We start from the raw sequence: 25,621 nt of genomic DNA on the forward strand, positions 1-25,621 counted from the left end.
CAGACATTTTTTTCTTTTTTTTTTGTTTCTCTGTGTAGCTTTGCGCCTTTCCTGGATCTCACTTTGTAGACCAGGCTGGCCTCGAACTCACAAAGATCCACCTGGCTCTGCCTCCCGAGTGCTGGGATTAAAGGCGTGCACCACCACCGCCCAACCCAGAATTTTAATTTATATATACTATCTAAATATATTATGGGAATATTAAATTTTTGTCTCTATTAGTAATCATAAACATTTTGTGTATCTTTAATTTTAATGAAGACTTTTGTGCACTAAAGGTTTTATGTTTCTAGGGTTGAAAATGATCACTTTCTCCCTAAACACCAATTTTCTCAGCATTATTTATTGCATAATCATTCATCTCTCACAGAGAATATGATTCTGTGCACCTTAGACTAAGCTCTTTTTTTGTTGTAATGATGAAATACATTTTGTTTCATTTCTTTAAAATAAGCACACATTTTTGTGTTTTCTGCTTACCTGTACATAGTATATGTATTGGAAATTGTATAAAATGGACAAAGAAAACAGACCAATCAAAATTATACTAGCCAAGTGACAACCACCCCTCACATTTTATGCCATAATCTTCCCAGTTTTTATAAACACATTGCTTTTAATATATATATTATCGATTCATACTAATTTTTAATTTACATTTTATTTACTTATTTAGCGGGGGATGGGGAGGTGCTGCAGTGAATGTGTAGATATCAGGAGGACAGTCTGTGGGGGGTCAGTTCTTTCCTTCGTCATGTGGGTCCCAGGGGTCCAGCTCAGGTCATCAGGCTTGGCAGCCCTTAAATTCTTATGTATCCTAGGCATTCTCTTTCTGAGCTGCCTGTGTCTCCACGAGGAGTCTTATATCTTCAACTAGAATCTCACTGCTTATTTTTATTTGTGTGCATGTGTGTGTGTGTGTGTGTGTGTGTGTGTGTGTGTCTGTCTGTCTTTTTGTCTGTCTGTCTGTCTGTCTATGATGTGACAGACTTTTCCTGGGGAGACATGAACAGATGTCTACTCATTCCTGATAAAGAACTGACAACAGAACAAAGTATGGACACCAAAGTCCAGCTTGGTGAGTCAATGAGTTTTATTGAGGTTACTTATAGGAATATGGGTGAGGAGCTACAGGAACAGAAATGACTCAAAGACAGCTATATCACCAAAGCTTACGCTTACCCCCACATTGGTGACAGCTCACAAAGCCGGGAACCTGGAGCACACTTCACAGTCTGCAGACAGCCCAGTAGGTTAGAGTGTCCTTTCTGGTGCCTCAGTTGGTTTAAACCTCACCCTGGCAGCTCAGCTGGCTTCTGCTTATTCCAGACAGCTGTTCTGTCTCAGAGTCTTGGCTCTTTTCTCACAGTCTTTGCAGCTCGGCTCTGCTTACTTGGTAGGGAGGGTCTTAGTGAATCTGGTCAGTTTCAGGGAGTTCTTGGAGCAATTGTTTTGATTTTTGTTTTTAGTTGTTTACCTCCCTGATTTAGCAGCTCCCCAGTAGGATGGAATGTTGTAATTTCAGAGGAGACTGTTGCACAACACTGAGGGAAAAATGAAATGAAATTTATTTGCTCACCACCAAGCTGGTCCTCAGTTATGTGTTGCATCTACATCCTTAGGGTTGTTCTTAGATGGGAATCTGCACATTTCGAGAAACACCAGGGGATGTTGTTGTAGTTGTGTGGTTCATTCCATGGAGCTGCATCTCAAGAGCTCTGCTATTCCTGATGCCCATCACTTCAGAGACCCAAACAGCTGAGAAGCCTGGAGCACACTACACAGCCTGCAGGCAGCTCAACAGGCTGGAGAGCGTCCTTCTGGGTGGCTCAGCTGGCCTGAGGGTCTTCCAAGCAGCTCAGCTGGTCTTTGTTTCTTCTGGGTGATTCAGCGGGTCTCTGCTTCTTCGAGCAGATGGGCTTCTGAAAGCCTTCTTTGAAGCTTGGCTTGTCTAAGCATGACTCTCAGCAGACTTTACTCTTTATGTGCACTTGGGAAGGGAAGGTCCTAGTGTATCTGATCAGTTTCAGGGACTTCCTGAAGCTATTTTGAGTTATGTACTTCCTGTCCTAATGAGCATCCTTGAAGTAGTTCACCTCCTCCTAGAACATACTGGTGTCTCACTCCCCTGTAAGGATCCTTTCTTAAGTTTCCCTCCAAGATGTAAGGCTTTAATTTCAGAAGAAACTACATAAGAGAGAGAGAGAGAGAGAGAGAGAGAGAGAGAGAGAGAGAGAGAGAGAGAGAGAGAGTGTCTGTCTATCTGTCTGTCTGTCTGGCGTATGTGCATGTGTTTCCTTGACCATACATGACTCAAACAGAAGTCATGTATGGTCAAGGTGTCCTCCTCTATCACTCTGCTTTGTCCCTTTGAGGCAGAGTCTCTTACTGAACCTGGAGGTCATGCTATTTCACCTAGGGCAGCAGCCAGCAAGTCTTTGCAGTCTCCCTGTCTCTGCTCCCCTCACTGAAGGAGTTGCAGGTGGGTGTGGGACAGTCCAGCTTTTTACATGTCTGCTGGAACCCAGACTCCTGTCCTCATGTGCATGCAGCAGACACTCTTAAAGACCCCGTCATCTCTCCATCCCGTCCCTCACTGTTTTAAAATTAGTAACTTGGTTGCAAACTTCTATTTGGTTGGGTGTGTTTTTCTTCACCATGCTTTCCTTTAAAATTATTTCTAAAGTATTCTAGCTTTTTTTTTTCATCATTCCAGAATTAGTTTTCAAAGCATTTTGCTGAATAAAATAACAAACATCTTGGAATTTGGGTAGCATTTGCATTCCATCAGTAGATTAACTGGAGATATCTGGCATCTTTGTATTGTTGAATTTTTCTTTTAAGGAACATGTTGTAGATATGTCTCATCCATGCAAATTATCATTTGTTTTCCACTAGTTTTGTTTTTAAAAATTATTCCAAAGCCATTTAGGAGTGTGTCCTCTTCTATATTTTATGAGCACCCACACTATTGCACTTGCTTCCTACAGAAAATTCTTCTCTAAGTCTTCAGGAAACTTCCTTGCTGTAGGATTCTGCACAGGCCAAAGTCAGGCTGGGTTTTCTGTCTGCTCATCACTGACTGGGTGAGCCTGAGTCACAGTGAGCATGTGACAGGGTGCCCATTGCTCCTCCTGTCTGGAACACTTGGGGACGGACAGTCACTTTTCTTTCCACTTAAACTTTCGGTTTCAGTTTTGGAAACGGCCCCTGAGCTCTGTGTGGGATGCTTAGCTTGTGTACTGCCAGCTTCCCGGCCTGGACCTGGCAGCCTCCTGTTCCAACTATTTGTTTCTCCCTCCCCTGTAAAGTCACTGAGTTTATAGTCCCTTGGACAGTGTGATGGGACCAAAGATCCCCTTTATTTTTTTATATTTAAAAAATTACATTTATTCCCTGGGGGAGGTGCCACACACTTCATGGTTCTGAGGACAGCTCGCAGGGGTCAGCTCTTTCTTTCCACCATCCAGGGGGATTGACTCAGGTCACTAGGCTTGACAACAGGGGCCCTCACTTGCCACACCATCTTGCTGGCCCCAGCTCTCTGCTTCTTCATCACGGCAGCTTCCAGGATGCTCATCTTCTTTTATTAAGTGACTGAGTGGCTCAGAGTTCCAAAAGTCTCAGTAGGACCCCTCCCTTCTTGTCTCACGAGTGAGGCTCTCAATCCCTGAAGAACACAGACTGAGTGGACCCTGGGATGCTTCATCAGCATCGTCTGGAGTCTTATCATGACTTCTTGGATCCTCCCACAGATGTGCTGGCAGGTCGGGGCCTCTTAGGCTTCTGCAGATTTTAACAGAACCGTATGTGATAGGCATATTGGTGATAGAGAATCAAAGAGGCTGGCAGACGGGGCAGGGAAGGAGGGGAGATGGTGGCCTCTTGACTTATTTCCCACGGAAGTGTGCCATCTTGGACTTAGGATATAGATCATCAATGAGGTCACCTGTGAAGTTGTAGTTTGGAGGATAAAGCACATGTCAGATGACCAGGGACCATCCTTATCAATGATGTAGTCACATTTGAACTTTGGTTTTTATCTTAGGGTGCTGCCCAAAGTGTTTGTATTTTTCTGCATTCCTTGGGCGCACTGACAAAATGCGGAAGAGACGTATTTGGTGTGTTTATTCCCTCTCCAAGTTACCTCGCGAGCAGCCCGTCCCCCGCATTGCCCCAGCTCTCCCCTGTCTTTCTCTGGGTGGCTGGCCACCTTCTTTGAGATGGGCAGAGCCTGCCCTTCCTGTCATCACAAACACTTCCTTGTATTTCATTTCCTCATACCTCCTCTCTCTGGATGGGAACAAGGAGAAACCACTGGGAACAATGTGAAGAAGAAGAAAACCCTAGGTCTACATGAGTCACTGCAGATGAGGTGCGGATGCAGCCTGAACACTAGGGGCAGGCCCTGGGCCCACCCAAGACCTGATTGGTTCCTTTCCCATGTGAAAATAACAGTCATGATGGTGCATGTGCAATATGGTCTGCAAACACATACTTTCCCCTGCACCGCTTGAAGGGAGTGTAAGTGTTAGTCCTATTGTATAGAAAGGTAAACTTAAGTACAAAGAGATGAGGTGACTCAGTTGTTTTCTGTTGAATCTTGTTCCTAAGTGTCCCAGTCTGCTCCGGCTGCCATAGCAAAATACCACAGACCGAGCAATTCAACACGTCAGCACAGAACTCAAAGGGAAGAAGAGAATTTATTCTCGACCAAAACGGTCAATCATCCGTTGCTCAGGAATGAGGATTTCGGTTGCTCAGAATAACATTCTAATGTGGAAACGGCTTCATGAAGCTTTTATAGTTACACAACAGAAGAAAGTTGTTAGCCCAGGTGCTTTCAAACACGCTGGTGGAAACATCAGGTAGGCAGGGGGCAGAGAGGCCAGGAAGTCTCTGCTGCGGCTTCAGAGCCTTTCTGATGACATATTCTTGGCATTTGGATGGTGACAGCTGGTGCTCTGATAAGTTGGTACAGTCCCTAAAGTTTTACCTGACAGTCACAAGGATGCTGAGTGAGACCCAGGGTGAGCAATGGGTGACTACTATGTAATCTAAAGAGCCCAAGATAATTTCTATCGGAACGTGGTACTGCATGTACTCACTCAATTTTATGATTGTTATTGATTGGGGAATATGTGTGGAGGTCAGAGGACAACTTGGCGGAGTTACATCATCTGTCCCTCCGCTTTCTGTGAGTTCCTGGGATCAAACTCAGGTTATCAGGCTTACAAGATTGGGTAGCAATGCCTTTTCCTGCTGAGCCATCTCCCCAGCCCTGAAAACCAGGAAATTTGAACCAGTTAATCAGTCTTAGAACATCTTTACATGTATGACTTTCCCGTCCTCTGGACACTTCAGTCCACCCAACAGAACCATGCTTTTCTCATGGTTCTGGGCTGGACATTTAAGAGCATGCGTTCTTCAGCTCTGGTGAGACCCCCCCTTCTGGCTTCCAGGTGGCATCTTTTCTGTTGGATTCCCGTGTAGTGGGTAAAGCTCTCATCTTGTCTCTTCTCCTCATAAAGATACTAATCCTCTCTTGGGGAACCTCATCTGCATGACTTCATTTAAACCCCATCCCTTTCCTGAGGCCTCATCTCTCGATACCATCAGATTGAGGCTAAGGACAGAACAAATTTAAGTTAGAGGGAGTGCCAACGTTTGGTCTATGCACTGAGTCATGTCAGCTTCCACAGAAGTAAGTCGTTGGGAAAGGCAGACAATGCTCACAGACCTTCCATCTTGGGAGCATCCTAAGCGGTGTGTGTGTGTGTGTGTGTGTGTGTGTGTGTGTGTGTGTGTGTGTGTGTCTGTGTGTGTGTGTGTCTGTGTGTGATATCTTCTAAGAGAAAGAGTTGTTGGTCAAGGAAGCCCTGGATCTTCAGTGACTGGAAGGTCTCCACTGGATCAGTCTCCTGTAGGTATGACTTCCAACCTTGCTGCTGTAGCTCCCTTGGGTGAATCCTGAAGCCAGCGTAACTAGTTGTCTTTAGTCCTTTGCCTCATGGATGTCTGTCATCAGTAGGTGCTGGGACTTATTTATGATTCTTCCTCTCAAGGAGACTAGGGTCTCAAAAGAGGAATTGGGAGTTGGAGAGATGAGTTAGCAGTTAAGAATGAATACTGTTCTTGCAGACGTGCGGAGTTCAGTTCCCAACATATCAGTCGAGTCACAATTGCCTGTAACCCCAGTTCTTGGACACCTGACACCATTTTCTGGTCTCCATGGGTGCTGCACTTATGGACGTATACCCTCACACAGGCACACATACATATAGATATTTTTTTGAAAAGAGAATAAAATATATGGATAAGTAATTGCAGGCTATGTAGTAAGCACAATACTGTGATATTTTAAGGAATGCTGTAGCAAGAGAAGAACATAGTTGACTTTGCTTAGGAACACAGAGGATATGGCACTTGATCACTTGAGAAATGGTAGGGGGCTGACAATGTCACTCAACTGGTGAAGTGCCTGTATAGCATTCCGGGAGACCTAGGCTCAGTCCCTAGGTGCATGCCTGTAACTCTAACACTGAGAAGCGTACTTGTATTCATGTTTCTGCCATGGTAGATGCCATGGTGAGTATGGCAGGATACTCACAAACCTGCCCCCTCAGCATCCTGTATTCCAAAGGCACTAGGGAACAGAAACTGATAGAGGAAATTTAACTTATTTACACATTGGCCAACCCAGGGAGAGGATTTTCTTCCCATCACGCAAAGATTAGAACATATGTTGATTTAGCTATAAGACAGGTTAACTAGCCCTTTGAGGGATGGAGGCTAAACCCTGGATTGTCTCCCTTATCTCTTCTAAAGATAAGTTTTTATTCAAATTCAGGTGAGGAAATAAATGGGATCTTAAATATCCTCTATTCTTTAAAATGTTTATTTTGGGGCTGGAGAGATGGTTCAGTGGTTAAGGACACTAGTTACTCTTCCAGAGGACCTGGGTTCAATTCTCAGCACCCATATGGCAGCTCACAACTGTCTGTAACTCTAGTTCCAGAGGATCCAACACCCTCACACAGAGAGAAGCACATCAGAAATTAGCCTACAAACACCAGCACTGCCCTCAGCATAGGTGGACACTGCAGGCAGTGTGAGCTGCCCTACATGGGTGTGGGAACTAAATTCGGGTCCTCTGGAAGAGTAGCAGGTGCCTGTAACCACTGAGCTATCTTTCTAGCCCAGAAAAGACTTTTTTACAAATGAAAACTAGGGCCAGCAAAATGGCTCAGTGGCTAAAGGCACTTGCCCACCAAGCCTGATGACCCGTGTTTGGTCCCCAGGACCCACATGGTAGGAAAGAGTCGGCTTCTGCTGTTGTTAACTGGCCACCACACACATGGGTGCACACACACAAACAAATAAAATGTGAAAAAGTAAATTCATCATTCTTCGGCAAGAATCGTTAGACATTATCATAATTCTGCAATGAGTTTATAGATAGTAAAAACAGCCATCAACAGTAAAGACACGAACAAAGGCACATCTTCCACAGCCTGATGAGTACCCAGTGGATATTTGTGCAAGCTTTATGACATATCTACAAAATGAGAAGAAACCAAAATGTTTTTTTTAAAGTGTCCGCAGGTTTTTGGTGGTGGTGGTTTCAGCACGGGAAGGATTCCTGCTCTCCTGGGTCCTGGTGATAATGAAATGGCCAGGACCCAGGGACCCACTGCCATGGTGTGGTTTGTAACCGTAATTAGAGTATTTATGAGGACCAGAGAGGGCAAGTTCTTATGAATCCTCACTCTGCGGGGTCGGGGCTACATACACGCAGAGAACGGAAGCAAGAGAAGTGTGGTCTCCTCTTGGTCTGAAGAGATGAGTTACAAAACCCCAGTGGACACTTGGAAGTGCACTTAATACTGAACTCCGAAATGATATGTTCTTTCCTATACATGTGTACCAGTGATGGAGTTTGATTTATGACTAGGCACAGTAGGTGATTAACATGCTATCCAGTGATAAAATAGAATTATGATAATAATTATGATGCCTTATTATGATAATGATCTCTTTTGAAAGACTTGAGACAAATAGTACTGTTTTCAGAGTACATTTGACCACATGTAACTGAAACCACCGTAAACAGAACCGTGGATAAGGATGGATGACTGTCCAAGTGGGCGTCGCCTCTCCACCGTGGCTCTGATCCTTATGCCTGCCACTCATGAGCATTTGATGAATGAATCAGATATGCGAGATGATGGCTAATAATGAACTATGAGTCCTGTATCTTGTGCCATGTACGCTATGATTGCCCTCCCCACAACAATGCACACCATGCTGTCCCCTTCCTGTCCTGACGCTTAGCTTAGGATTCTAAAATGAAGGCAGTTACACACCTGCATTCACGCACATACATTAACACACCATCTGTGCGTTTCAACCCTCTATGCACCATTCCATCTATTTTACTTTGGAACTTCATGGCTAGATTTTTGAGTCTAAACTTCAGCTGCATGTTGCCCTGCCCAAAGGTGAAGAGTCATAGTGGGTCTGTTTGCTTTGCAAAAATGCAGAAACTGAGTTTGATTTCCAGAACCCACATAAACAAACAAACAAAAACCAGCTGTGGTGATGGGCACCTGTAATTCCAGAGTCAAGGAGACAGAGACAGGTAGATAGTGCCTAAGGAACCACACTCAGGATGGTCCTCTGGCTTCCGCATACACAGACATGTACCTGTGCCCCCCCCCCACATCTGTACCTACCCCCACAAAAGTGCCCCGATTCAGTAGGTCACAGTGACAGCTGCATCCAAGTTGGTGGAGCCCTTTGTGTCCCCCAGATTCCAATGTTCAGAGATGATGAAGAGGTGGGTAAGCCTGGCCTGCTAGTGAACAATTTGTGGGGGCTGCCTGCTGCCTGGGTTTCTCTGCAGACTGACTAAGCCGTGCAGCTGTCACAGACAATCAGAGGGAGAAGCCTTCCAGGAGTCAGACAGGTCTGGAGGTCACACATCTACCTGTTGTGATACGGAACTTGAGGGCAGAGGCCTGAGGTTGCCCTGGGCTCACAGGAGCACGAAGGAATCCAGCAGCCCAGTTTTGAGGGTGGACAAGTCCCACCAGTGTGGGAATAACTTGTTGGGGGCCTGAGATGGAGAACTGCATGGTGTGACCTGTGCTGGGGTCGGCAGACGATGCTCTGGGCCTGGGGTGGAGAGATCCTGTGTTCTCTAAGTCTCCTGCTGGCTTCACCCCGTGCCTCAGAGCCTGGGTCCCTCCTCCTGGTGTTACATCTTGTCCAAAGTCGCACAGGCTTCATGGCCTCTCCTCAGAACTCAGCAGAGTTCCCTGCAACTGAAGGAGCAGGGGCCATGTGTTGCCACTGAGCTAGGAATTGGGCTCAAGCCGCCCTTTGGGGCTTGCAACAGGGCAGTGTGGGAGGGTCTTGGTGGTGACAACCTTCCCCTCCTTCAGGCTGCCCATTCTCCAAGGAGGGACCTTCGCTTTTGTGGCACCCTCTCTGGCCATGCTCTCTCTTCCTGCCTGGAAATGCCCGGAGTGGACTCTCAATGCCAGCCAGGTCAACACCAGCTCTCCTGAATTCATTGAAGAGTGGCAGAAGAGGATCCGAGAGGTAACGGGAGAGGGGCTGCTGGGTTGATTCACTTGCTCATCCTTATCCCACTCCCTGTAAGAAAGATGTTCTACTTAAGCCACTGACCCAGACAAAACAGACAAGGGGCCCGCCCTCAGGAAGCTGGCAGTCCGTGATGTGTGCGTGCGTGTGTGCGTGTGTGCGTACATGATGGGAGGGAGAGAGAGAAACACTCCAGTAAGAAAATGAAAGCAAATCAGGGTGATGGGTGGGAGAGGGTTTGGAGTTGCCTGGATGGAGAGCATGGAGACAGAACATAGGTCTTCTTGAGAACACTCTTACATGCTCCAAGGAGGCAGCATTCAAGACACATTCATATTTTCTTTAATGCATCGACTATTTATTTTTGTGTTTGTGATAAGCAGGAGTCAGCAAACTGTGAGTCTTGGACCAAAGCCCATCTATGGCCTGATTGATATATATATTTATAAGTGTTTGCCTGCCGTGCATGTATGCACACCACATGCATGCAGTGACCTTACGGGCCAGAAGAGGGCCTCAGATCCCCCAGAACTGGAGTTAAAGGTAGTTGTGAGCTACCATGTAGATGCTAGGAACCAAATCTTGGTCTTCTACAAGAGCAGCAAGTACTCCCTAACCATTGAGCCATCTCTCCATCCTCTGTGGCCCATTGTTCTATTGCCATGGACTAAGAATGACTTTTCTATTTCAAAAAGGTTGTTTGGAAAAAAAAATACAAGTCAGAAACCACACATGACACTCACAATCTAAACATTTTCCTTCTTGGCCATTCACAGATAGAGTCTACAGACTCCTACACAGCCTAGGGCCAGGTTCTGGTGGCCAGGGTCAAGGTGGCCCATCACTTTCCATTTCCCTAACATTGTCCTGAGGAGTCTCAGCACAGTGAGCCCCAAAGCCAGGTCTGCCACATTATTAGATCCTTCCAATGACCAAGGTTTTCCAGAGTGTTGACTAATAGAGAAAGCTCTTTCATGCCAACCTCTTTGCTTCACTTGATGAGTGCCTGGTTGTCTTGCTCACTCTTGAGATGGAGTGGATCCCTGTGTCTACTGAACATCTGTCTCAGTTGTGGAAGCCAAAGATGCTTAGTGGGCTGACTGGGCAGCACAGGTCCAGCTACGGAGGACAGCAACCGCAGGAACGCTGACACACTGAGACTGAAGGAACTGTCAAGGAAAAGTGAACTGATTCTGTTTCTAAAGAAATGGGTGCAGAGAAAGAAAACAGAGAGTCGTGGGAGTGGGTGTTCAAACACGTGAGCCTGTATGGTTTTTTCACGTGTGAAACACAGAAGCCATATATTCATTCACTTTGAGAAAGTTAACAGTAACTCTGTAAGAATACATTTAGGGGACTGAGATGCATCTCAGTTGGTAGAGTGTTCGCTTTAGCATGCACGAACCCCTGGGTGTGATCCTCCGCGCCCATAAACCAGAGGTAATGCCAACACCCTGGTGGTCGGGGCAGAGAATCAGAAATTCAGTCATCTTTAGCTACATAGTGAGTTCAAGGCTAGCCTGGACCCCATGAGATCCTGTCTCAAAATAAAATACAATATTTTTAAAGAGAAGAGATACCATCATCCTGTTAAAGCAAAAAAGGAGAGACAGACTTATTCAACCCACTAGATCAGGCGGCACAGAGCCAAATCCGGCCTGTTAATGAATTGCTCAACAGCCCACAAGCTAAGAATGTTTTTTTACATTTTAAGTGCTAATTTTTAGAAACATAGAAAGAAGGATAAAATACCCTGGCACATTGAAATTATTCGAAACTCCATTGTCACTGACTGGAAATGAAGTTCTGATGGAACATGGCTTGCCTGGAAACACTGCCACACTGCCCGTAGGGTCACAGAGCCTAAAATACTGTAACTGGCCGTTTGTGGGAAAAGGTACCAAGCACTTGCCGCAGAGAGTGAAAGACAGAAAAACAGAGAAGCAGGATGCTGAGTGCCCTGCTGTTCTTGTGAGGAGTCTTCCTACCCACTGCAACTCCAATCCAAGGAATTGTGAAAACTATGTCCCGAAAGAGGCAGTTACATGAAAATGTCAGCTCCCGTCCCTTACATTCCTTTGGGTTCCCGTTTGGCCTCTGCACTGCCTGAGAAAGCACTGCCGAGGTGTAATCAGGTCGGCCCATGGGCTGCTGTAGCCAGCCCTGTGGGGTAACCTGGTCTCCACTGAGGCCCACACTTTCCTTCAGTTGCAGGGCGCTGTCATGGTGGCTTCCTGTGTCCAGATGCTGGTGGGGTTCTCCGGTCTCATTGGCTTTCTCATGCGCTACATCGGTCCCTTGACCATCGCCCCAACCATTTCTCTGGTGGCCCTGCCTCTCTTTGAATCTGCCGGCAATGACGCGGGGATCCACTGGGGGATTTCTGCTCTGTAAGTATTCTCTGAGAAAGGGAGGCCATCTCAGTCCTGTTTGGTAGAAGGTTACCCACGAAATACTTTTGGAATCCAGGATATTGGCTTATAAATACTTCCATGGGCATTGTCATATCTTTTTTTAAAAAAATTATTTATTTATCGATTTAATGTACACTAGTGTTTTGCCTGCATGTATGTCTATGTGAAGGTGTCCAGTCCCCTGGAACAGGAGTTACAGATGGTTGTGAGCTGCCACGTGGGTGCTGGAAATTGAACCTGAGTCCTCTGGAAGATCAGCCATCTCTCCAGCCCCACATTGTGTTATCTTAAAAAGTGTAACAGTTGATCCTTAGAACCTATTACGACTGTTCGATATTTTAACCTTATTGATTCTCATAGAAACCAGTTTATCACAGCAGTGTATAAGAACAGGTAGTATTTATGAAGACTTGACTCTGCTGGTCCCTTGCCAGCTAGGGTTTCATTGAGCTGAGGAGGGTACAAAGGATGGCCCCAGCTCGCAAGGGTGTTTATAGTGTGTGAGAGAAGACAGAGCCAATAACCTGCAATACTGGGGGACAGCCGCGAGTCAGAGGGTGCTGTGTGTGTGCAGGGCTGGGGGGCGTGTGGGGGCTGTGACAATCAAGGAGGCTTTTACACGGGAGCTTAGGGGTGGCGTTCTCATTCACTCAGAGCACCCCCTTGTGCTCTGAGAGACATGTGAGGGGCATCAGATGTGCAGAACTGCCTGGGAGATATCTCAGACTCCGGCCTCGGTGGCTCTCATGGCTGGCTTGATCAGCTACCAGCTGATCATTTCTCTCCGACTCCCAGAAGTGACAGTCTCCTCCTCCTCCGCTATTTCCCCTCAGCCAGCAGCGTCTCCCAATGGGGCTTGACTCCTCCTCAGGGCCTCCTCGGGGATGGCAGGACTCTGCCTGTGCTTCCTACAGGGACCAGCGAAGCCACGGGTGCCACTGGGACATGATGGCTCAGTCCCTGGCCCACTCCCGGAGCCTGGAAAGGGTACCCCGGCTCCACCAGGAAGAAGTCAGCCCACCAAGTGGGCGTGGCCATTTGCTTCTGTTTCAGGACCATCTTCCTCATCGTGCTGTTTTCTCAGTACCTCAAAAACGTCGTGGTGCCTGTGCCCGTGTACGGAAGAAAGAAGAAGTGTCACATCTCCAAATTCAACCTGTTTCAGGTCTTCCCGGTAAGAACCACCCCTCACCATCTTTTCACTCTCGGTTGGCTGTGCGGCGCCCCCTCGTGGTTAGTGGCATACAGTCTCGGGTTCCTACTCAGCACCAGTATGGAACAGACAGCCTTAGCTCCTGGCTGCCTGCATAGCCAAGAACCGGGCATGACCGCCGCACCTCTCATGATTCACGGGTACCCCCTTTTCCAGAGCTTTCTAGAGAGGTACTTCCACACAAGTTTCTCTCTGACTCCCAGAAGCAACAGTCCCCGTTGCACCCTTCGGCTTCAGCCAACAGTCTCCCCAGGGGAGCGTCCACTCAGCGTTCTGGGGTCCCAGCGCGTGTCAGGCTCTGCCAGAGGAGTGGGTCTAACCCCATGGCACAGATGCAGATAAGACCCTTTTGCCCCAGGCTCTGCCCAGTGTGGACATTTCTGTCCCACTTCGCCCGAGGTCTCTTCCCATAGTGAGTTTTCTGCCTCTCTTGCTAATTTATCCACCGGCATAGCAGATTCCTGTCGTCAGCAGCGGGGTCTGTAACCTGGCACACCCCGGTCTCAGAGCATCCCCCCACACCCCCACACCCACACAGAGGGGGGTGGGGCAGGCAGAGTGTGAAGGACCGCTCTCTCCGGCAGGTGCTGCTGGCCCTCTGCATCTCCTGGCTCTTCTGCTTCGTGCTCACTGTCACCAACACCCTCCCCAAGTCCCCCATGGCATATGGCTACATGGCCCGAACGGACACCAAAGGCAGCGTGCTGAGTCAGGCCCCTTGGTTTCGCTTCCCTTATCCAGGTGAGGAGAAATGGGTGGGCTCCTTGTTTGGGACACGTGTTTCCTGGGACTGTCTGTGGGATTCAGGGCGCTGGATGGAGGGTTGAAAAAGGTTGGGGGGGGACTGCAAGGGGAGATGGGCTCCAGGGAGACTCCTACGAGGAGAGGAGGAGGGGGAGGAGGAGGAGGAGGAGGAGGAGGAGGAGGGGGAGGAGGAGGGAGATTCCAGGTTGTTGTGAGGTGTACATGTGTGTTAATGGGGACTGAGTCCAGGCTTCATGCTTGCTTCAAAATTGCTGTAGGGCCGACATAGAGCCTCAGCCCACTTTATTACTTTTTCTTTGAAACAGTAAAGTTGCTTAGGCTGACCTTGAACTCACTCAGAAGGGCAGGCAAGCCTTAAACTTGTGATCCCCCTGCCTCAGCCACCTGAGAAGCTGGGAATTCAGACACTAAGCCCAGGTTGTTCTGAAAAGCCCTTGGGAACAGTAGGCCTTATTCCAGGAGCTTCCTCAGAGCCAGCCTAAGCCCCTCACCCTCCTCCATGTTACCCAGAAGCCCTGGCCTTGAGGTATGGGAGGGTGGATGAGAGAGAGGCCCAACTTTCAGGCACATCTGTGGATCTCCTGATAGTTTCAGTGGACCTCAAACGAAGGAGGCTTAGGGCTGAGTTAGAATATTTTGGGGGAGATCAGAGCTTCCTTTAGACCACTTCTGGTCTCCCCTTAAAGTATATAAAAGTAGCCAGGACTGAAGGATGGCCTGTCTGGATCATGGATTGTAGATATAACGATGTCTCTCTAGTGGAGTTTTAGCTCCCAACGGCTCCAAGGCTCTCTTTGAAGGAAGCACCATTTCTACCTTTCTGTGCGCTATGATCTCCAAGTCTGGACATCTGCTCCACCTCAGGGTGGAAGGGAGGGCAGGAGCTGCTGAAGCTCTGGCAATTGAGAGCTTCCCAGGCTTGAAATGACTTGGGGTCTAGCAGCTTCCTCTGCCCAGACATTCCCCTTGGGTTACCTCTGCAGGACAGTGGGGCCTCCCCACCATCAGCCTGGCTGGAGTCTTTGGGATCATTGCTGGAGTGATCTCCTCCATGGTGGAGTCGGTGGGCGATTACCATGCCTGTGCTCGCCTGGTCGGGGCCCCGCCCCCTCCGAAGCATGCCATCAACCGTGGCATTGGCATCGAGGGCCTTGGCTGCCTGCTGGCAGGGGCCTGGGGGACCGGGAATGGTACCACCTCCTACAGCGAGAACGTCGGGGCACTGGGCATCACCAGGGTAAGGCTGCTGATGGAGGCTCCTGGGGCGGGGCTGGGTCCCTGCAAATTAGTTTCCTGTTGTGGCTGTGACTGGTTTTAGACAAGTGTCACCCTGCTGATCTGGCAGTCAGAAATGAGATGGGACAGCATGCAGGTGTGGACAGGGAAATACTCCTCTTGGGAGGCCTTTTCTACAGGCTGCCCTGTCCGTCGTCTGTGGCCCTTTCTCCCATCTTCCCCTGTCCATTGTGAAACGTTGTCACTGACAAAGACTCATGAAGTTACGCTGGACCCCCAGTGTGATCCAGGAGACCCTCCCTAGCTCACCGGCCCCGACTCAGGCACCTCTGCAAAGTACATTTGCCAAGCATGGCAAGGCTACATACTCACGGCTTGGGGGCCCAGGATGCGGCTGTCTCTGTGGGGGTCATGATATCAACGTCAGCACTTGGCCTTCTGTGGTTGTGGTGGACACCCATTGCCTTTAGCCCAGCCCTGAATATTCAGCTGCCCCTAGCCAGGCCCAGCTCAGGTCCCTCCCCAGGGCCCTGACCTCCAGAGACCTCTGAAACACACATACGCTCCGTTTTTCTGCAGCCCCTGTCCTAGTGAACCCACTCTGCCACCCATGTCGTCTCTAACTGCTCGCTGTCCTTAAACTGTCCGCTGGGTTCTATTTTCTCCCCTTTGCTCCCTCCCCGGTGGGTGCCGCAGACTGACTGTCCTCTACACAGCAGGACCTCAGCATTCCCAGGATCGTGCTCATCTCTACTCCCTCCATGACTTGTCTGTCTGGTTTCTAAAACCCAATTTTCACTAGTCTCTGCCCAATGTCTCTTCAAGCACCGGCCCCCTTCCTGCTAGGGAGCCCAGGAAGGAATCCTCAGGATGGTGTTTCTAAATGGTGTTGAAACAGTAGCATGGTGCTGCCCGCCACGTTTCAATGTATCTTTGCAGGGGTTTTGTGTGCTCGGGAAATTATAAGGTCCTCTCCCTGCAGTGTCCCAACTTGCATTATCTCTGGCTCCGTCGGTGGCTCCAGGGTGCAGCCTGGAGGCACTGTCCCTTCGATCCGAAACCCTCTGCCACTGCTGGAGCTGAAATCCCCCACCAAATCCCCATCCGAGTCACCTCCACAGCAGCTCCTGGCTCTCTGGACTCTGGAGCCTTTGATACTTTCCCAAGGCTTTCAGGGCCCTTGTCCAAGGCCCTGAGTGCACTAGAAATGTAGCTGTCTAAGTTCAGCAAACGGTTTCCTTCCCGTTAAAGGAAACAAGTCTCCTGAAGAACAGAAAATTACATTCCGTACACAAAACAAATTTCTGTGGACATAGTCTCTAAGCTGAGGCCTTTTAGGGGAGATGAAAAGAGCAGGAAGTAAAGACCCACAGGCACAGGGCAAGCTATGACTCAAGGGGGAAGTTAGATTAACCCTGAGAGAGGTGCAAAGGCCACTTGGTTTTTAATGGGCTCCCACTCCCTCTTGTGGCCTTTTCAGGTATTGCAACACTTGTGGCCTTTTCAGGTATTGCAACAATTGGTTCGTGTGTGTGTGTGTGTGTGTGTGTGTGTGTGTGTGTGTGTGTGTGTGTGTGTGTGTGTGTGTTGGGATATCAGGCCGAAGGCCACAGAACTCCTGTCACTTCTCTTGGATGCCATAGCTACCTGCTTACACGTCAGTGCTGAGGCCAAAGGAGCAGACCCAGGTTTCCATGATAGGCTCCCATGGTGATGGGCTTGGGGATGACACCCCACGCCCCCTGCCCCCATGCCATGAGACCTTTGTTACCACAGGCTGGACCTGAAGACCCACCTGTTGTACCTGCAGTCCCACACAGACAACTGCTCAGGTGGTAACAGAACAAAGCACTTCTGAGGACTCAGTCTAGAAAGCAAAGAATAAGGAAGTTTGTAATCTGTTCATTGGTTGCTGTATTAGTGGACTTTAGTTGATGCTAAAATATCTTTTAAAAATAGTTTCTGACTGTGGGAAAAGCACAAAACAGAAACTCACCCATCCTAACTATTCAGTAGCTTAGTTTAGTATATTCACATGGTTACACACCAGAACTAAAGCCTCTCCCATCTCACACAAATGGGATTGTGTGGTGGTACCCTTTAAAAAATTAGACAGAGAGGAAGAGGGAGAGAGAGGGAGGGAGAGAGAGAGGGAGGGAGAGAGAGAGAGGAACACAGAGAGAGAGTCTCTCTGTGTGTATCTTTGTGTGTGCCTGTGTGCCTGTGTGTGTCTATGTGCCTGTGTGTGTCTATGTGCCTGTGTGTGTCTATGTGCCTGTGTGTGTCTATGTGCCTGTGTGTGTCTATGTGTCTTTGTGTGTGTGTATGTGCCTGTGTGTTTGTGTTTGTATGTGTCTTTGTGTGTGTCTATGTGCCTGTGTGTGTATTCTGAAGCAGGTTCTATTGCAATAATCAGCCCTCTATTGAAATGAACTAGAGCAGTGGTTCTCAACCCGTGGGCCGCAACCCCTCTAGGAGACTGAATGACCTTTTCATGGGGCTCTCCTAAAAGCATCAGTAAACACAGACATTTACATTATGATTCATAACAGTAGCAAAATTACAGTTATGAAGTAGCAACAAAAATAATTTACAGTTGGGGGTCACCACAGCATGAAGAACTGTATTAAAGGGTCACAGCATTAGGAAGGCTGAGAACCAGTGAACTAGGGGAGTCTCTTTTAAGGTTCTGGATCCAAACAGCCAATGATGTGTGAGACAAGTTTTGGATGTTAAGTGAACCTCCACACAGGCAAAGGAGAAGTCAAAGTTCACCATGTTCTGTAGCAATCGCTTACTGAGTTATTATAACACATGCCTCTCCTGGAGGAAGCTGTTAGAATATGAATCACATCACGTCACCACTTTGCTTTAAAACCCTCCAGTAAAGGAAATGAAGCTTTCTCTTGCCTTTATTTCTACTGTATTAAAAGACGTATAACATGAGACTTACCATTATAACCATTTCTAAACACTTAGTGTGGTAGTTTTTTGTTTTTTTTTGTTTTTTTTTTTTTTTTTGGTTCTTCGAGACAGGGTTTCTCTGTGTAGTTTTGGTGCCTTTCCTGGGACTCACTTGGTAGCCCAGGCTGGCCTCGAACTCACAGAGATCTGCCTGGCTCTGCCTCCAGAGTGCTGGGATTAAAAGCGTGCGCCACCACCGCCCGGCCTAAGGTAGTTTTTTTTTTTTTAACTATTTATATTTTAATTCGTTTATTATACACAATTCCATGCACATATAGTATGCTTTGACATTATTCCCCTCCATTGCTTTGATAATGGATTTCATTATGTAGCTGTAGTAGAAAATTTTCTCCAGTCCCACCTGGACCTGTGGTCCCACAACCACTTATAAAATAGCCACTCAGAGGCTTAATATTATTTACAAACTGTATGGCCTATGGCAGACCTCTTGCTAGCTAGCTCTTATATCTTAAATTAACCCATTTCTAGTAATCTATGTTTTGCAGTGTGTTCCTTGGCTTACCAGTCTGCTGGCATGTTGCTCCTTGGGCAACAGGCTGGCGTCTCCTCAGACTCCGCCTTTCTCTTTCCTGTCTCTCCTTGGATTTCCCACCTGCCTCTAAGCTGCCTTGCCACAGGCCAAAGCAGCTTATTTAGTAACCAATGGGAACAACATGTATTCACAGCGTACAGAAAGGCATCCCATAGCATATAGCCTCAAATGTCTGCACCTCCTGCCTCAGTCTCGCGAATGCTGGCATCAGTGTGGCCGCAGCGCTGGGCATAAGCTCACTGGCCCTGTTGTGCCACCCTTGGCCCTGTCCATCCTTCTCCCCCACCCGAAGGACCCCCAACTCCTCCTCCAACCCCTTTCTGATCCTCTCTACTCCTTGTTTCCCTTCCCCCTTTCCTGTCCCTCCCCCATCCTCTTCTCTGCCCCTCCTCCAGCCCCCCCCCCCAGTCCCTGGCAACCTTTCCTGCTTCCCATCTCCATGCCTTTGAGGCCCCTGGAGACCTCGTGTGAATGGAGACCTATGTCTGACTTTTCGTGACTGGCTTGTGTCTCGATAAAATGCTACGACCAAAAGCAACTTCAGGAAGAAGGGGCTTCTTTTAACCTCTGGTCCCAGCGTGATGGAGCCCTTGTGACCAGGGAGGCATGGCATGGAGGCCAGGGCAAGGAACTGGCTGATCACATTTTAACCACTCACAGGAGAGAGGGAGAGAGGGAGGGAGGGGAGGAAAAGAGAGAGCAAAGAAGCTGAGGAAGGACACCAAGGCTGTAAACCCTCCAAGCCCGCGCTGTATCCCAAGATCCTCCAGCTCCTAAGTGCTCCATAACCTCCCCAGAAGGCACGACCAGCAGGGAAGCAAGTGTTTAAAGTGTGACCCTCTGGGGACAGTTTTCACTTAGAGTACTAGGAGGCTCAGCAGGTGTCAGAGGTACTGCCTTTGGGGACCGAATGATACCTCACTGTGCGGCTGTGCCACAGTTTGTTTCTGCCCCGCCCCCGCCCCCAGGGCCCTGAAGGATGGAGCCCATCCCTTGCTCTGGGTTCCCACCACTGTCCCTGGCACTGCGGCCCGGGCACACAGGTTTTCCTTGTGCTTCCAAACGACCCAGGCTTTTCCCACCACAGAGTTCACGTACGCCACTTTCTCTCTAGAATAGTCCTCCACCAAACCTTTGCGTTCATGGCGCACTCTCTTCCCTTCTTTTCTTGTATATTGGGTGACTTGTCCCCGCTGGCCAGACTGGCCAACCCCCAGAGAGCCTCCCCCAGTGGCCACTGTCCTGTGACTCTTCAGAACACACCGTGGGCTGCTGTGGGGCATTTCCTGTTCCCTTCGTGAGATTTCCTCTTTGTCACGTGCCTCTCCTGCCGGGAGCAGAGACGCCCCACTTACGAAGCACCAGACGGCATGGGAATGGAGTTGAACATTGAGTAAACCCAACACCTAGACAGCTGTGAATGTGCAGTGCTGTGGATAAAACCCGATGCCCTGCCGGGCACTGGAGACCCTGGCGTGGCACGGGGATCCCACGTGGCCTTGGGCGCCTCTCTTTAGTTTTCTACAGAATGAGAGGTGTGTACAGGCACCCTCTTCCTTTCCTTCCTGCCCCGGCCTTTTGTGACAGTGTCCCTGGTACCGGGTGTCCACATGGTGCTGTGGACAAGGAGGAGGTGTGGATGTTGTAATGAGAGTCACGTCTTTGGAGGAGCAGGTGATGTGGTAGGGAGACAGTGACCTTCCTTCCTAGTGGGCCAAGCATAAGCAACATGCAGAGGGCCCTCTGCCGCAGAAGAGCCTTGTGCCTCTGTCCCCTGCCATTTCCCTTTATGGAGCATTCCACGTGCCCAGCGCATGTTACTCCAAACATTCACAGGCCTTGTCCTATTGAATTGTGTGCTATCCCTAATTTCGTGTGGTAGCTGTGGAGGCTGACTGACTTTCAGAGAGGTTCGTAATGTACCCAACAGGTGTGAGAGAGGCGAGGGCTGAAGCCAGGACCCGAGTTCCTCCTCCATCTCTGCCTAGCTCAGTGTGGGAGCACTGGGGGGGGGGGCAGTTTTAGCATACACGGCTTCTGCAGGCTCTCAGGACAGCGGTGTGAAGGATGAAGGAGCAGGTTTCCGGAGCGTCTGTCTGTCCTGGTGCTCCTATCCCTTCTCTCTGGGCGTGCAGGTCGGGAGCAGGCTGGTGATTGTCACCGCAGGCTGCGTGCTGCTCCTGATGGGCATGTTTGGGAAGATCGGGGCAGCGTTCGCTACCATCCCTACCCCGGTGATCGGAGGCATGTTCCTGGTCATGTTCGGGGTCATCAGTGCGGTGGGGATCTCCAACCTGCAGGTGAGGCACCTCAGTGAGCAACAGTGCTACCCAGCCTGAGAGGAGCCCCAGGGATGGGCTGCATGGGAGAGGGAGAAGGGAAGGGGAGGAGAGGGGGAGTTGAGGGGGGAGGACAAAGGGGGAGGGGAGGGAGGGGAGGGCAAAGGGGGGAGGGGGAGGAGAGGGGGAGATGAGGGGGGAGGGCAAAGGGGAGGGGGAGGGAGGGGGAGGGGGAGGGAGGGGAGGGCAAAGGGGAGGGGGAGGGAGGGGAGGAGGAGGGCAAAGGGGAAGGGGAGGAGGGGGAGGGCAAAGGGGGAGGGGGAGGAGAGGGGGCAAGGGGGAGGGGAGGGAGGGGAGGGGGAGGGCAAAGAGGGAGGGGAGGGAGGGGAGGAGGAGGGCAAAGGGGAAGGGGAGGGAGGGGAGGAGGAGGGCAAAGGGGAGGGGGAGGAGGGGAGGAGGAGGACAAAGGGGGAGGGGGAGGGAGGGGAGGTTGCCTATGGTGCCAGGAGACACACTGAACCCCAAATACAAGAAAGAAACAGTCCCACCTCCCAAACCAGCCACAGTGCGCATGTATCAAGGCGTCTGTGGGCCTGCTGAACTCGGGAACCCCTTCTCCCACAGTACGTGGACATGAATTCATCCAGGAACCTCTTCGTGTTTGGCTTCTCCATCTACTGTGGGCTCGCCATCCCCAACTGGGTGAACGAGAACCCTGAGAAGTTGCAGACAGGTGAGTCCTGTCGCCCCTGGACGGTCACTGCTATGGGTGTGAAGCGGGGCGGCCCTTGGTCCCCGTGAACCGCCGCCTTTGTCTCATTCCAGGGGTTCTCCAGCTGGACCAGGTCATCCAGGTGCTCCTGACCACGGGCATGTTTGTCGGTGGATTCCTGGGCTTTGTCTTGGACAACACCATCCCTGGTAAGGCTGCAGCCACCTGAAGCTGGGCCTGTGGGCATCTGGGCCGCGATGGGGCATTGGGAGAGCTCCTGTCAGGCTGCACCCCAAATCGGCCCTGGGGCTGGAGTCGGGCTAAGACATGGCCTACACTAGTCCGCTTGAGCTGCTGCAGGAAAACATCACAGGGCGAGCAAAAAGACACATGCTTCTCCCAGGCCCCCAAGCTGGAACTCTGAGGCAGGTTGGTTCCTCATAGGACCTTTCTCCTTGGCTTGCAGAGGGCGTCCTCACATTGCCTTTGCTCTGTGCTGGCATATGCCTGCGGTCTCTCTGGGTGTCACAATCTCCTTTTGTGTAAAGAAGACAGGGCCGGGTGGGATGCGGCTCAGCTGGTAGAGGCTTGTCTAGATGCACAGCCTTAGCTCCGCCTACACCAGTGTGTAAATTGTGATGCAGACCTGTAGTCCCAGTGCTGGGGAGGTGGGGCCTGGAAAATCAGGAGTTCCAGGTCATCCTCAGCCACACTGTGAGCTCCATGCCAGCCCAGGCAGACTGGAGCCTCTACCCACAGACTCCTTGTAACTTCTCGCTGTGGGAGAATCCTTCTATATGCTGTGAATATGTATTAGTCTCATTGGTTAATAAGAAAGCTGATTGGCCTATAGCAAGGCAGAATAAGGCTAGGTGGGAAAACCAAACTGAAAATGCTGAGGGGGAGGGGAGAAGGGCAGAGTTGAAGAGATGCAAGCCAGCCACCGAGGAAGCAGGATGCTAGAGGACAGGTAAAGCCACGAGCCACATGGCAATGGATAGGTTAATAGAAATGGGTTCATTTAAATGTAAGAGCTAGCTAGTAATAATCCTGAGCTATTGGCCAAGCAGTTATAATTCATATTCAGCCTCTGAGGGGTTATTTGGGAACTGGCAGTCAGGACAGGAAATATCTGTTTACAACATCTTTACCTCTTTAAACATTATTGGCAAACACTGACACCCCCAAGATTAGGCTATCCATGTATGACTTTTCAAGGGATACAGGTCAGCCATAGCAGGGCCCTAAAATGAATGATACACCAGACACAATTGGAAAAGGAGATAGCCTTGGCTCTCTTGAACCTATAATATAATTAATTGGTGGGGGAAATCTCACACATATCCACTCATTCATCCACTCATATTTCTAACTATCCACTAAGTATGTAGCAGGTGCTACTCACTGAAAACACAGAGAAGTGAGGTACGCCTCAGCCTTCCACAATGCACAGGCTAATAGAGGAGTCAGGAAGGAAAACAGACAGGCGAGAGGGTGATGGTGAGGCCTGGGATGAGCTGACCCGGGGTGCAGGCACAAAGAGCATAGAGGTCCCACCGCTGTGGCTTCTGGGGAGACATCCACACCCACCTTCCTCTTCTGTGCCTCCCCCAGCCTCTCCTAAGGACTTCTGTGACTGCACCTGCTTCACGCACTCTGTTCTCCACACTGTACTCCCCACCAAACATAAAGTGTGCCCGCGGGCCACAACCATGCATGGACAGGTCTGCTCTTGCGTGCTAAGGGGAGCCCTGAGGTTCCATGGTTGAGCCCGAGGCTGGGGACCACATGAGTTGGGGCTCTGAGACTGTCTAACAAGCGGAGGGGATCCATGGTTCCTGCCAAGGCTTGTAAGGCGCAGATGTGGAAGGAAAAGCAGGGGACTGCCTTGACTTCTTGCTGTCTGCTTCTCAGGCACCCTGGAGGAGAGAGGCCTCTTGGCATGGAATCAAATCCAGGAGGAATCTGAGGAAACTTCGAAGGCCTCGAAGATCTACGGCCTTCCCTGGGGGATTGGCACCAAGTTCTGCACATCTTCTTGTACCCGGGCCCTCCCCTTCTGGCCCAGGCTAGACCACCATGGGGATGAGGTGGGAGTGAGCCAGCTCACTCTGGGTCCCCAGACTTCCTCTGGAAAGCACCTGCGGAGTGTAGCAGAAACCAGGATGTGAGAACTGCCTGACCCCATCTCTTCATAGCCAAACCCTGGCCACCCACCTGCTTGCAGAATGCAAGGATCTCTGTTCACAAATGGGTGCACAAGGGTCCTTCCCAGCGCCTCCCACACCTGCGCACTGTGGTGGCCAAGCAGTGTTGATGAAGAGCATGATACGTGGCCCCAGGGCATCCTCCTGCTGTCCCTTAGCTCCAGTGTGAGTGTGGGCAATGAGTCTGAGATCGACACAGACGCCTGCTAGTCCACAATGCTCGGCAGCATTCTGGCGGATCGGGAGCAAGAGCATGGGGTTGAACAGGGGCAGGCTGCTTGCTAAAAGGCAATGGGGCCCGGCAGTCTGTAATCCTCGGCACTCGGAAGGCCGCACAAGAGGATCAGAAGCTCAAAGCCTGTCTGGGCTAGAGTGACTTTAAGGCTAGCTGGGCCAACTTAGCAAGATCCTGCCTCAAAATAAAAAGTAAAAAAGCAAGCTGGAGATGTAGCTCTGTGATTGAGTACTTCTGTAGCATGTGTACAGACCCAGGTTCAAACCTCAGCACTGGGGGTGGGGGGAACCTGACATGATGGTTTTGGACCCTTCTCCCCAGAGGAAGGGATCTTGTGGTTTTCCAGCTCTCCTTGCGGCTGATTCCTCACTTGGAAAAGTAATAACAAACATCCACTTACCCCTAGATCCTTTCCAGCACCTGCCCAGCTTCAGGACGCAGGGCCTGGCCTCAGACATCTAGGTAGAGTTAAGGCTGGACCCATGGCTACATCACACCGCTGCACCCCATTTTCTCACAAGCCTGCCAGTCTCCCGATCTCTGCTCCTCAGTCTCCGCTCCAGAAGTGAACAGGGCCTGGACCTCATGGCCGTGGAGAAGTGGACAGCAGACTCCTTTTACGGAGACGCAGCCCTGGCGTGGAGGGGAGGAACCAGGCTCCCCTGAGCACGCAGGCTGCCAGAGCAGGGCTTCAGGCCCTGGGCAGCTGCGTTTAATCGGGGACGCCTTCAGAACCTTCCACTGTTCCCCAGGGGCATCAGGCTCAGGGCTCCCCATTTTGATAGGCACCGAGTCGCGTGAGGCAGAGACAGGATCCATGGGCTCTCCTAACCCCACCTTCCCCACCAGAACCTCTCTGTTGTTCCTACTTTCAAGAGGAAGAAGGGCAGGGGTCCGCTGTGGGGCGGGGAACATCTGGCTCCAGAGGCCACTTTCTTTTCTTTTCTTCTCCGCTCCCCACCCCACCACTCATTGATCTCTGCTTGGCCGTGGGTGGGAGGGACCGACTCCTGTCAGCGCTTGGTGGCGCCCAGGCTGTGATCAGAATGAGCAGGAAGCGGGTGTGCTGGGAGGGGCAGGTGTGTGCACCCTTATGAGTTAGCCGAGGAGCTGGAGGGGGCACCAAGGGCGAGGTGAGCCGCGGATTCAAACACCACACCTGCTGCAGGGAGGGGAGAGCAGTGCCAGCGTGCCTGTGAAGGGCGCTGTGGAGAGGGCCCGATGCTCTCCCTTCCTGCTCTGGCTTTTCTTCTCTCCATTGAATTTCCCAGAGCGCCACTCTGAGTGACCCTGGGATGGGGAAAGGTCACCAGGTGGGGAGGATTGGGTCCAGACGGCTGGGGATGGGGACACAGGCGGATTTCTAGAGGAGGAAAAGGCAGTCTGTGGGATTCTAAGGGCAGGGCCCTGAGCTGCAGCTGATGGGGAAGAGGC

The 25,621-nt window shown here is 50.3% G+C and overlaps 1 protein-coding gene and 1 long non-coding RNA gene across 2 annotated transcripts in view; one reads left to right on the forward strand and one right to left on the reverse strand.

The window, feature by feature from the left end:
* Nucleotides 1–24,390, forward strand: part of LOC114691024 (solute carrier family 23 member 1-like) — a 35,852-nt gene extending 11,462 nt beyond the window's left edge. Inside the window, exons 4-12 of the mRNA XM_028866112.2 lie at nucleotides 9,447–9,606; nucleotides 11,818–11,999; nucleotides 13,077–13,197; nucleotides 13,821–13,977; nucleotides 14,985–15,238; nucleotides 20,890–21,054; nucleotides 21,658–21,766; nucleotides 21,859–21,954; nucleotides 23,660–24,390. Of these exons, the coding sequence (XP_028721945.1) occupies nucleotides 9,447–9,606; nucleotides 11,818–11,999; nucleotides 13,077–13,197; nucleotides 13,821–13,977; nucleotides 14,985–15,238; nucleotides 20,890–21,054; nucleotides 21,658–21,766; nucleotides 21,859–21,954; nucleotides 23,660–23,916 (1,501 nt within the window). The 3' untranslated portion in view covers nucleotides 23,917–24,390. The remainder of the gene's footprint in view (nucleotides 1–9,446; nucleotides 9,607–11,817; nucleotides 12,000–13,076; nucleotides 13,198–13,820; nucleotides 13,978–14,984; nucleotides 15,239–20,889; nucleotides 21,055–21,657; nucleotides 21,767–21,858; nucleotides 21,955–23,659) is intronic.
* On the reverse strand, nucleotides 12,406–20,895 carry LOC119087597. The gene is made up of 3 exons (XR_005091066.1): nucleotides 19,887–20,895; nucleotides 17,033–17,104; nucleotides 12,406–13,129 (listed from the first exon to the last, which is right to left on the reverse strand). It is a non-coding gene; the product is annotated as an uncharacterized LOC119087597 (long non-coding RNA).
* Nucleotides 24,391–25,621: the final 1,231 nt, after the last annotated feature.

The sequence above is a fragment of the Peromyscus leucopus genome, chromosome 3, assembly GCF_004664715.2.
Source record: "Peromyscus leucopus breed LL Stock chromosome 3, UCI_PerLeu_2.1, whole genome shotgun sequence".
In the NCBI taxonomy this organism is placed as follows: domain Eukaryota; kingdom Metazoa; phylum Chordata; class Mammalia; order Rodentia; family Cricetidae; genus Peromyscus; species Peromyscus leucopus.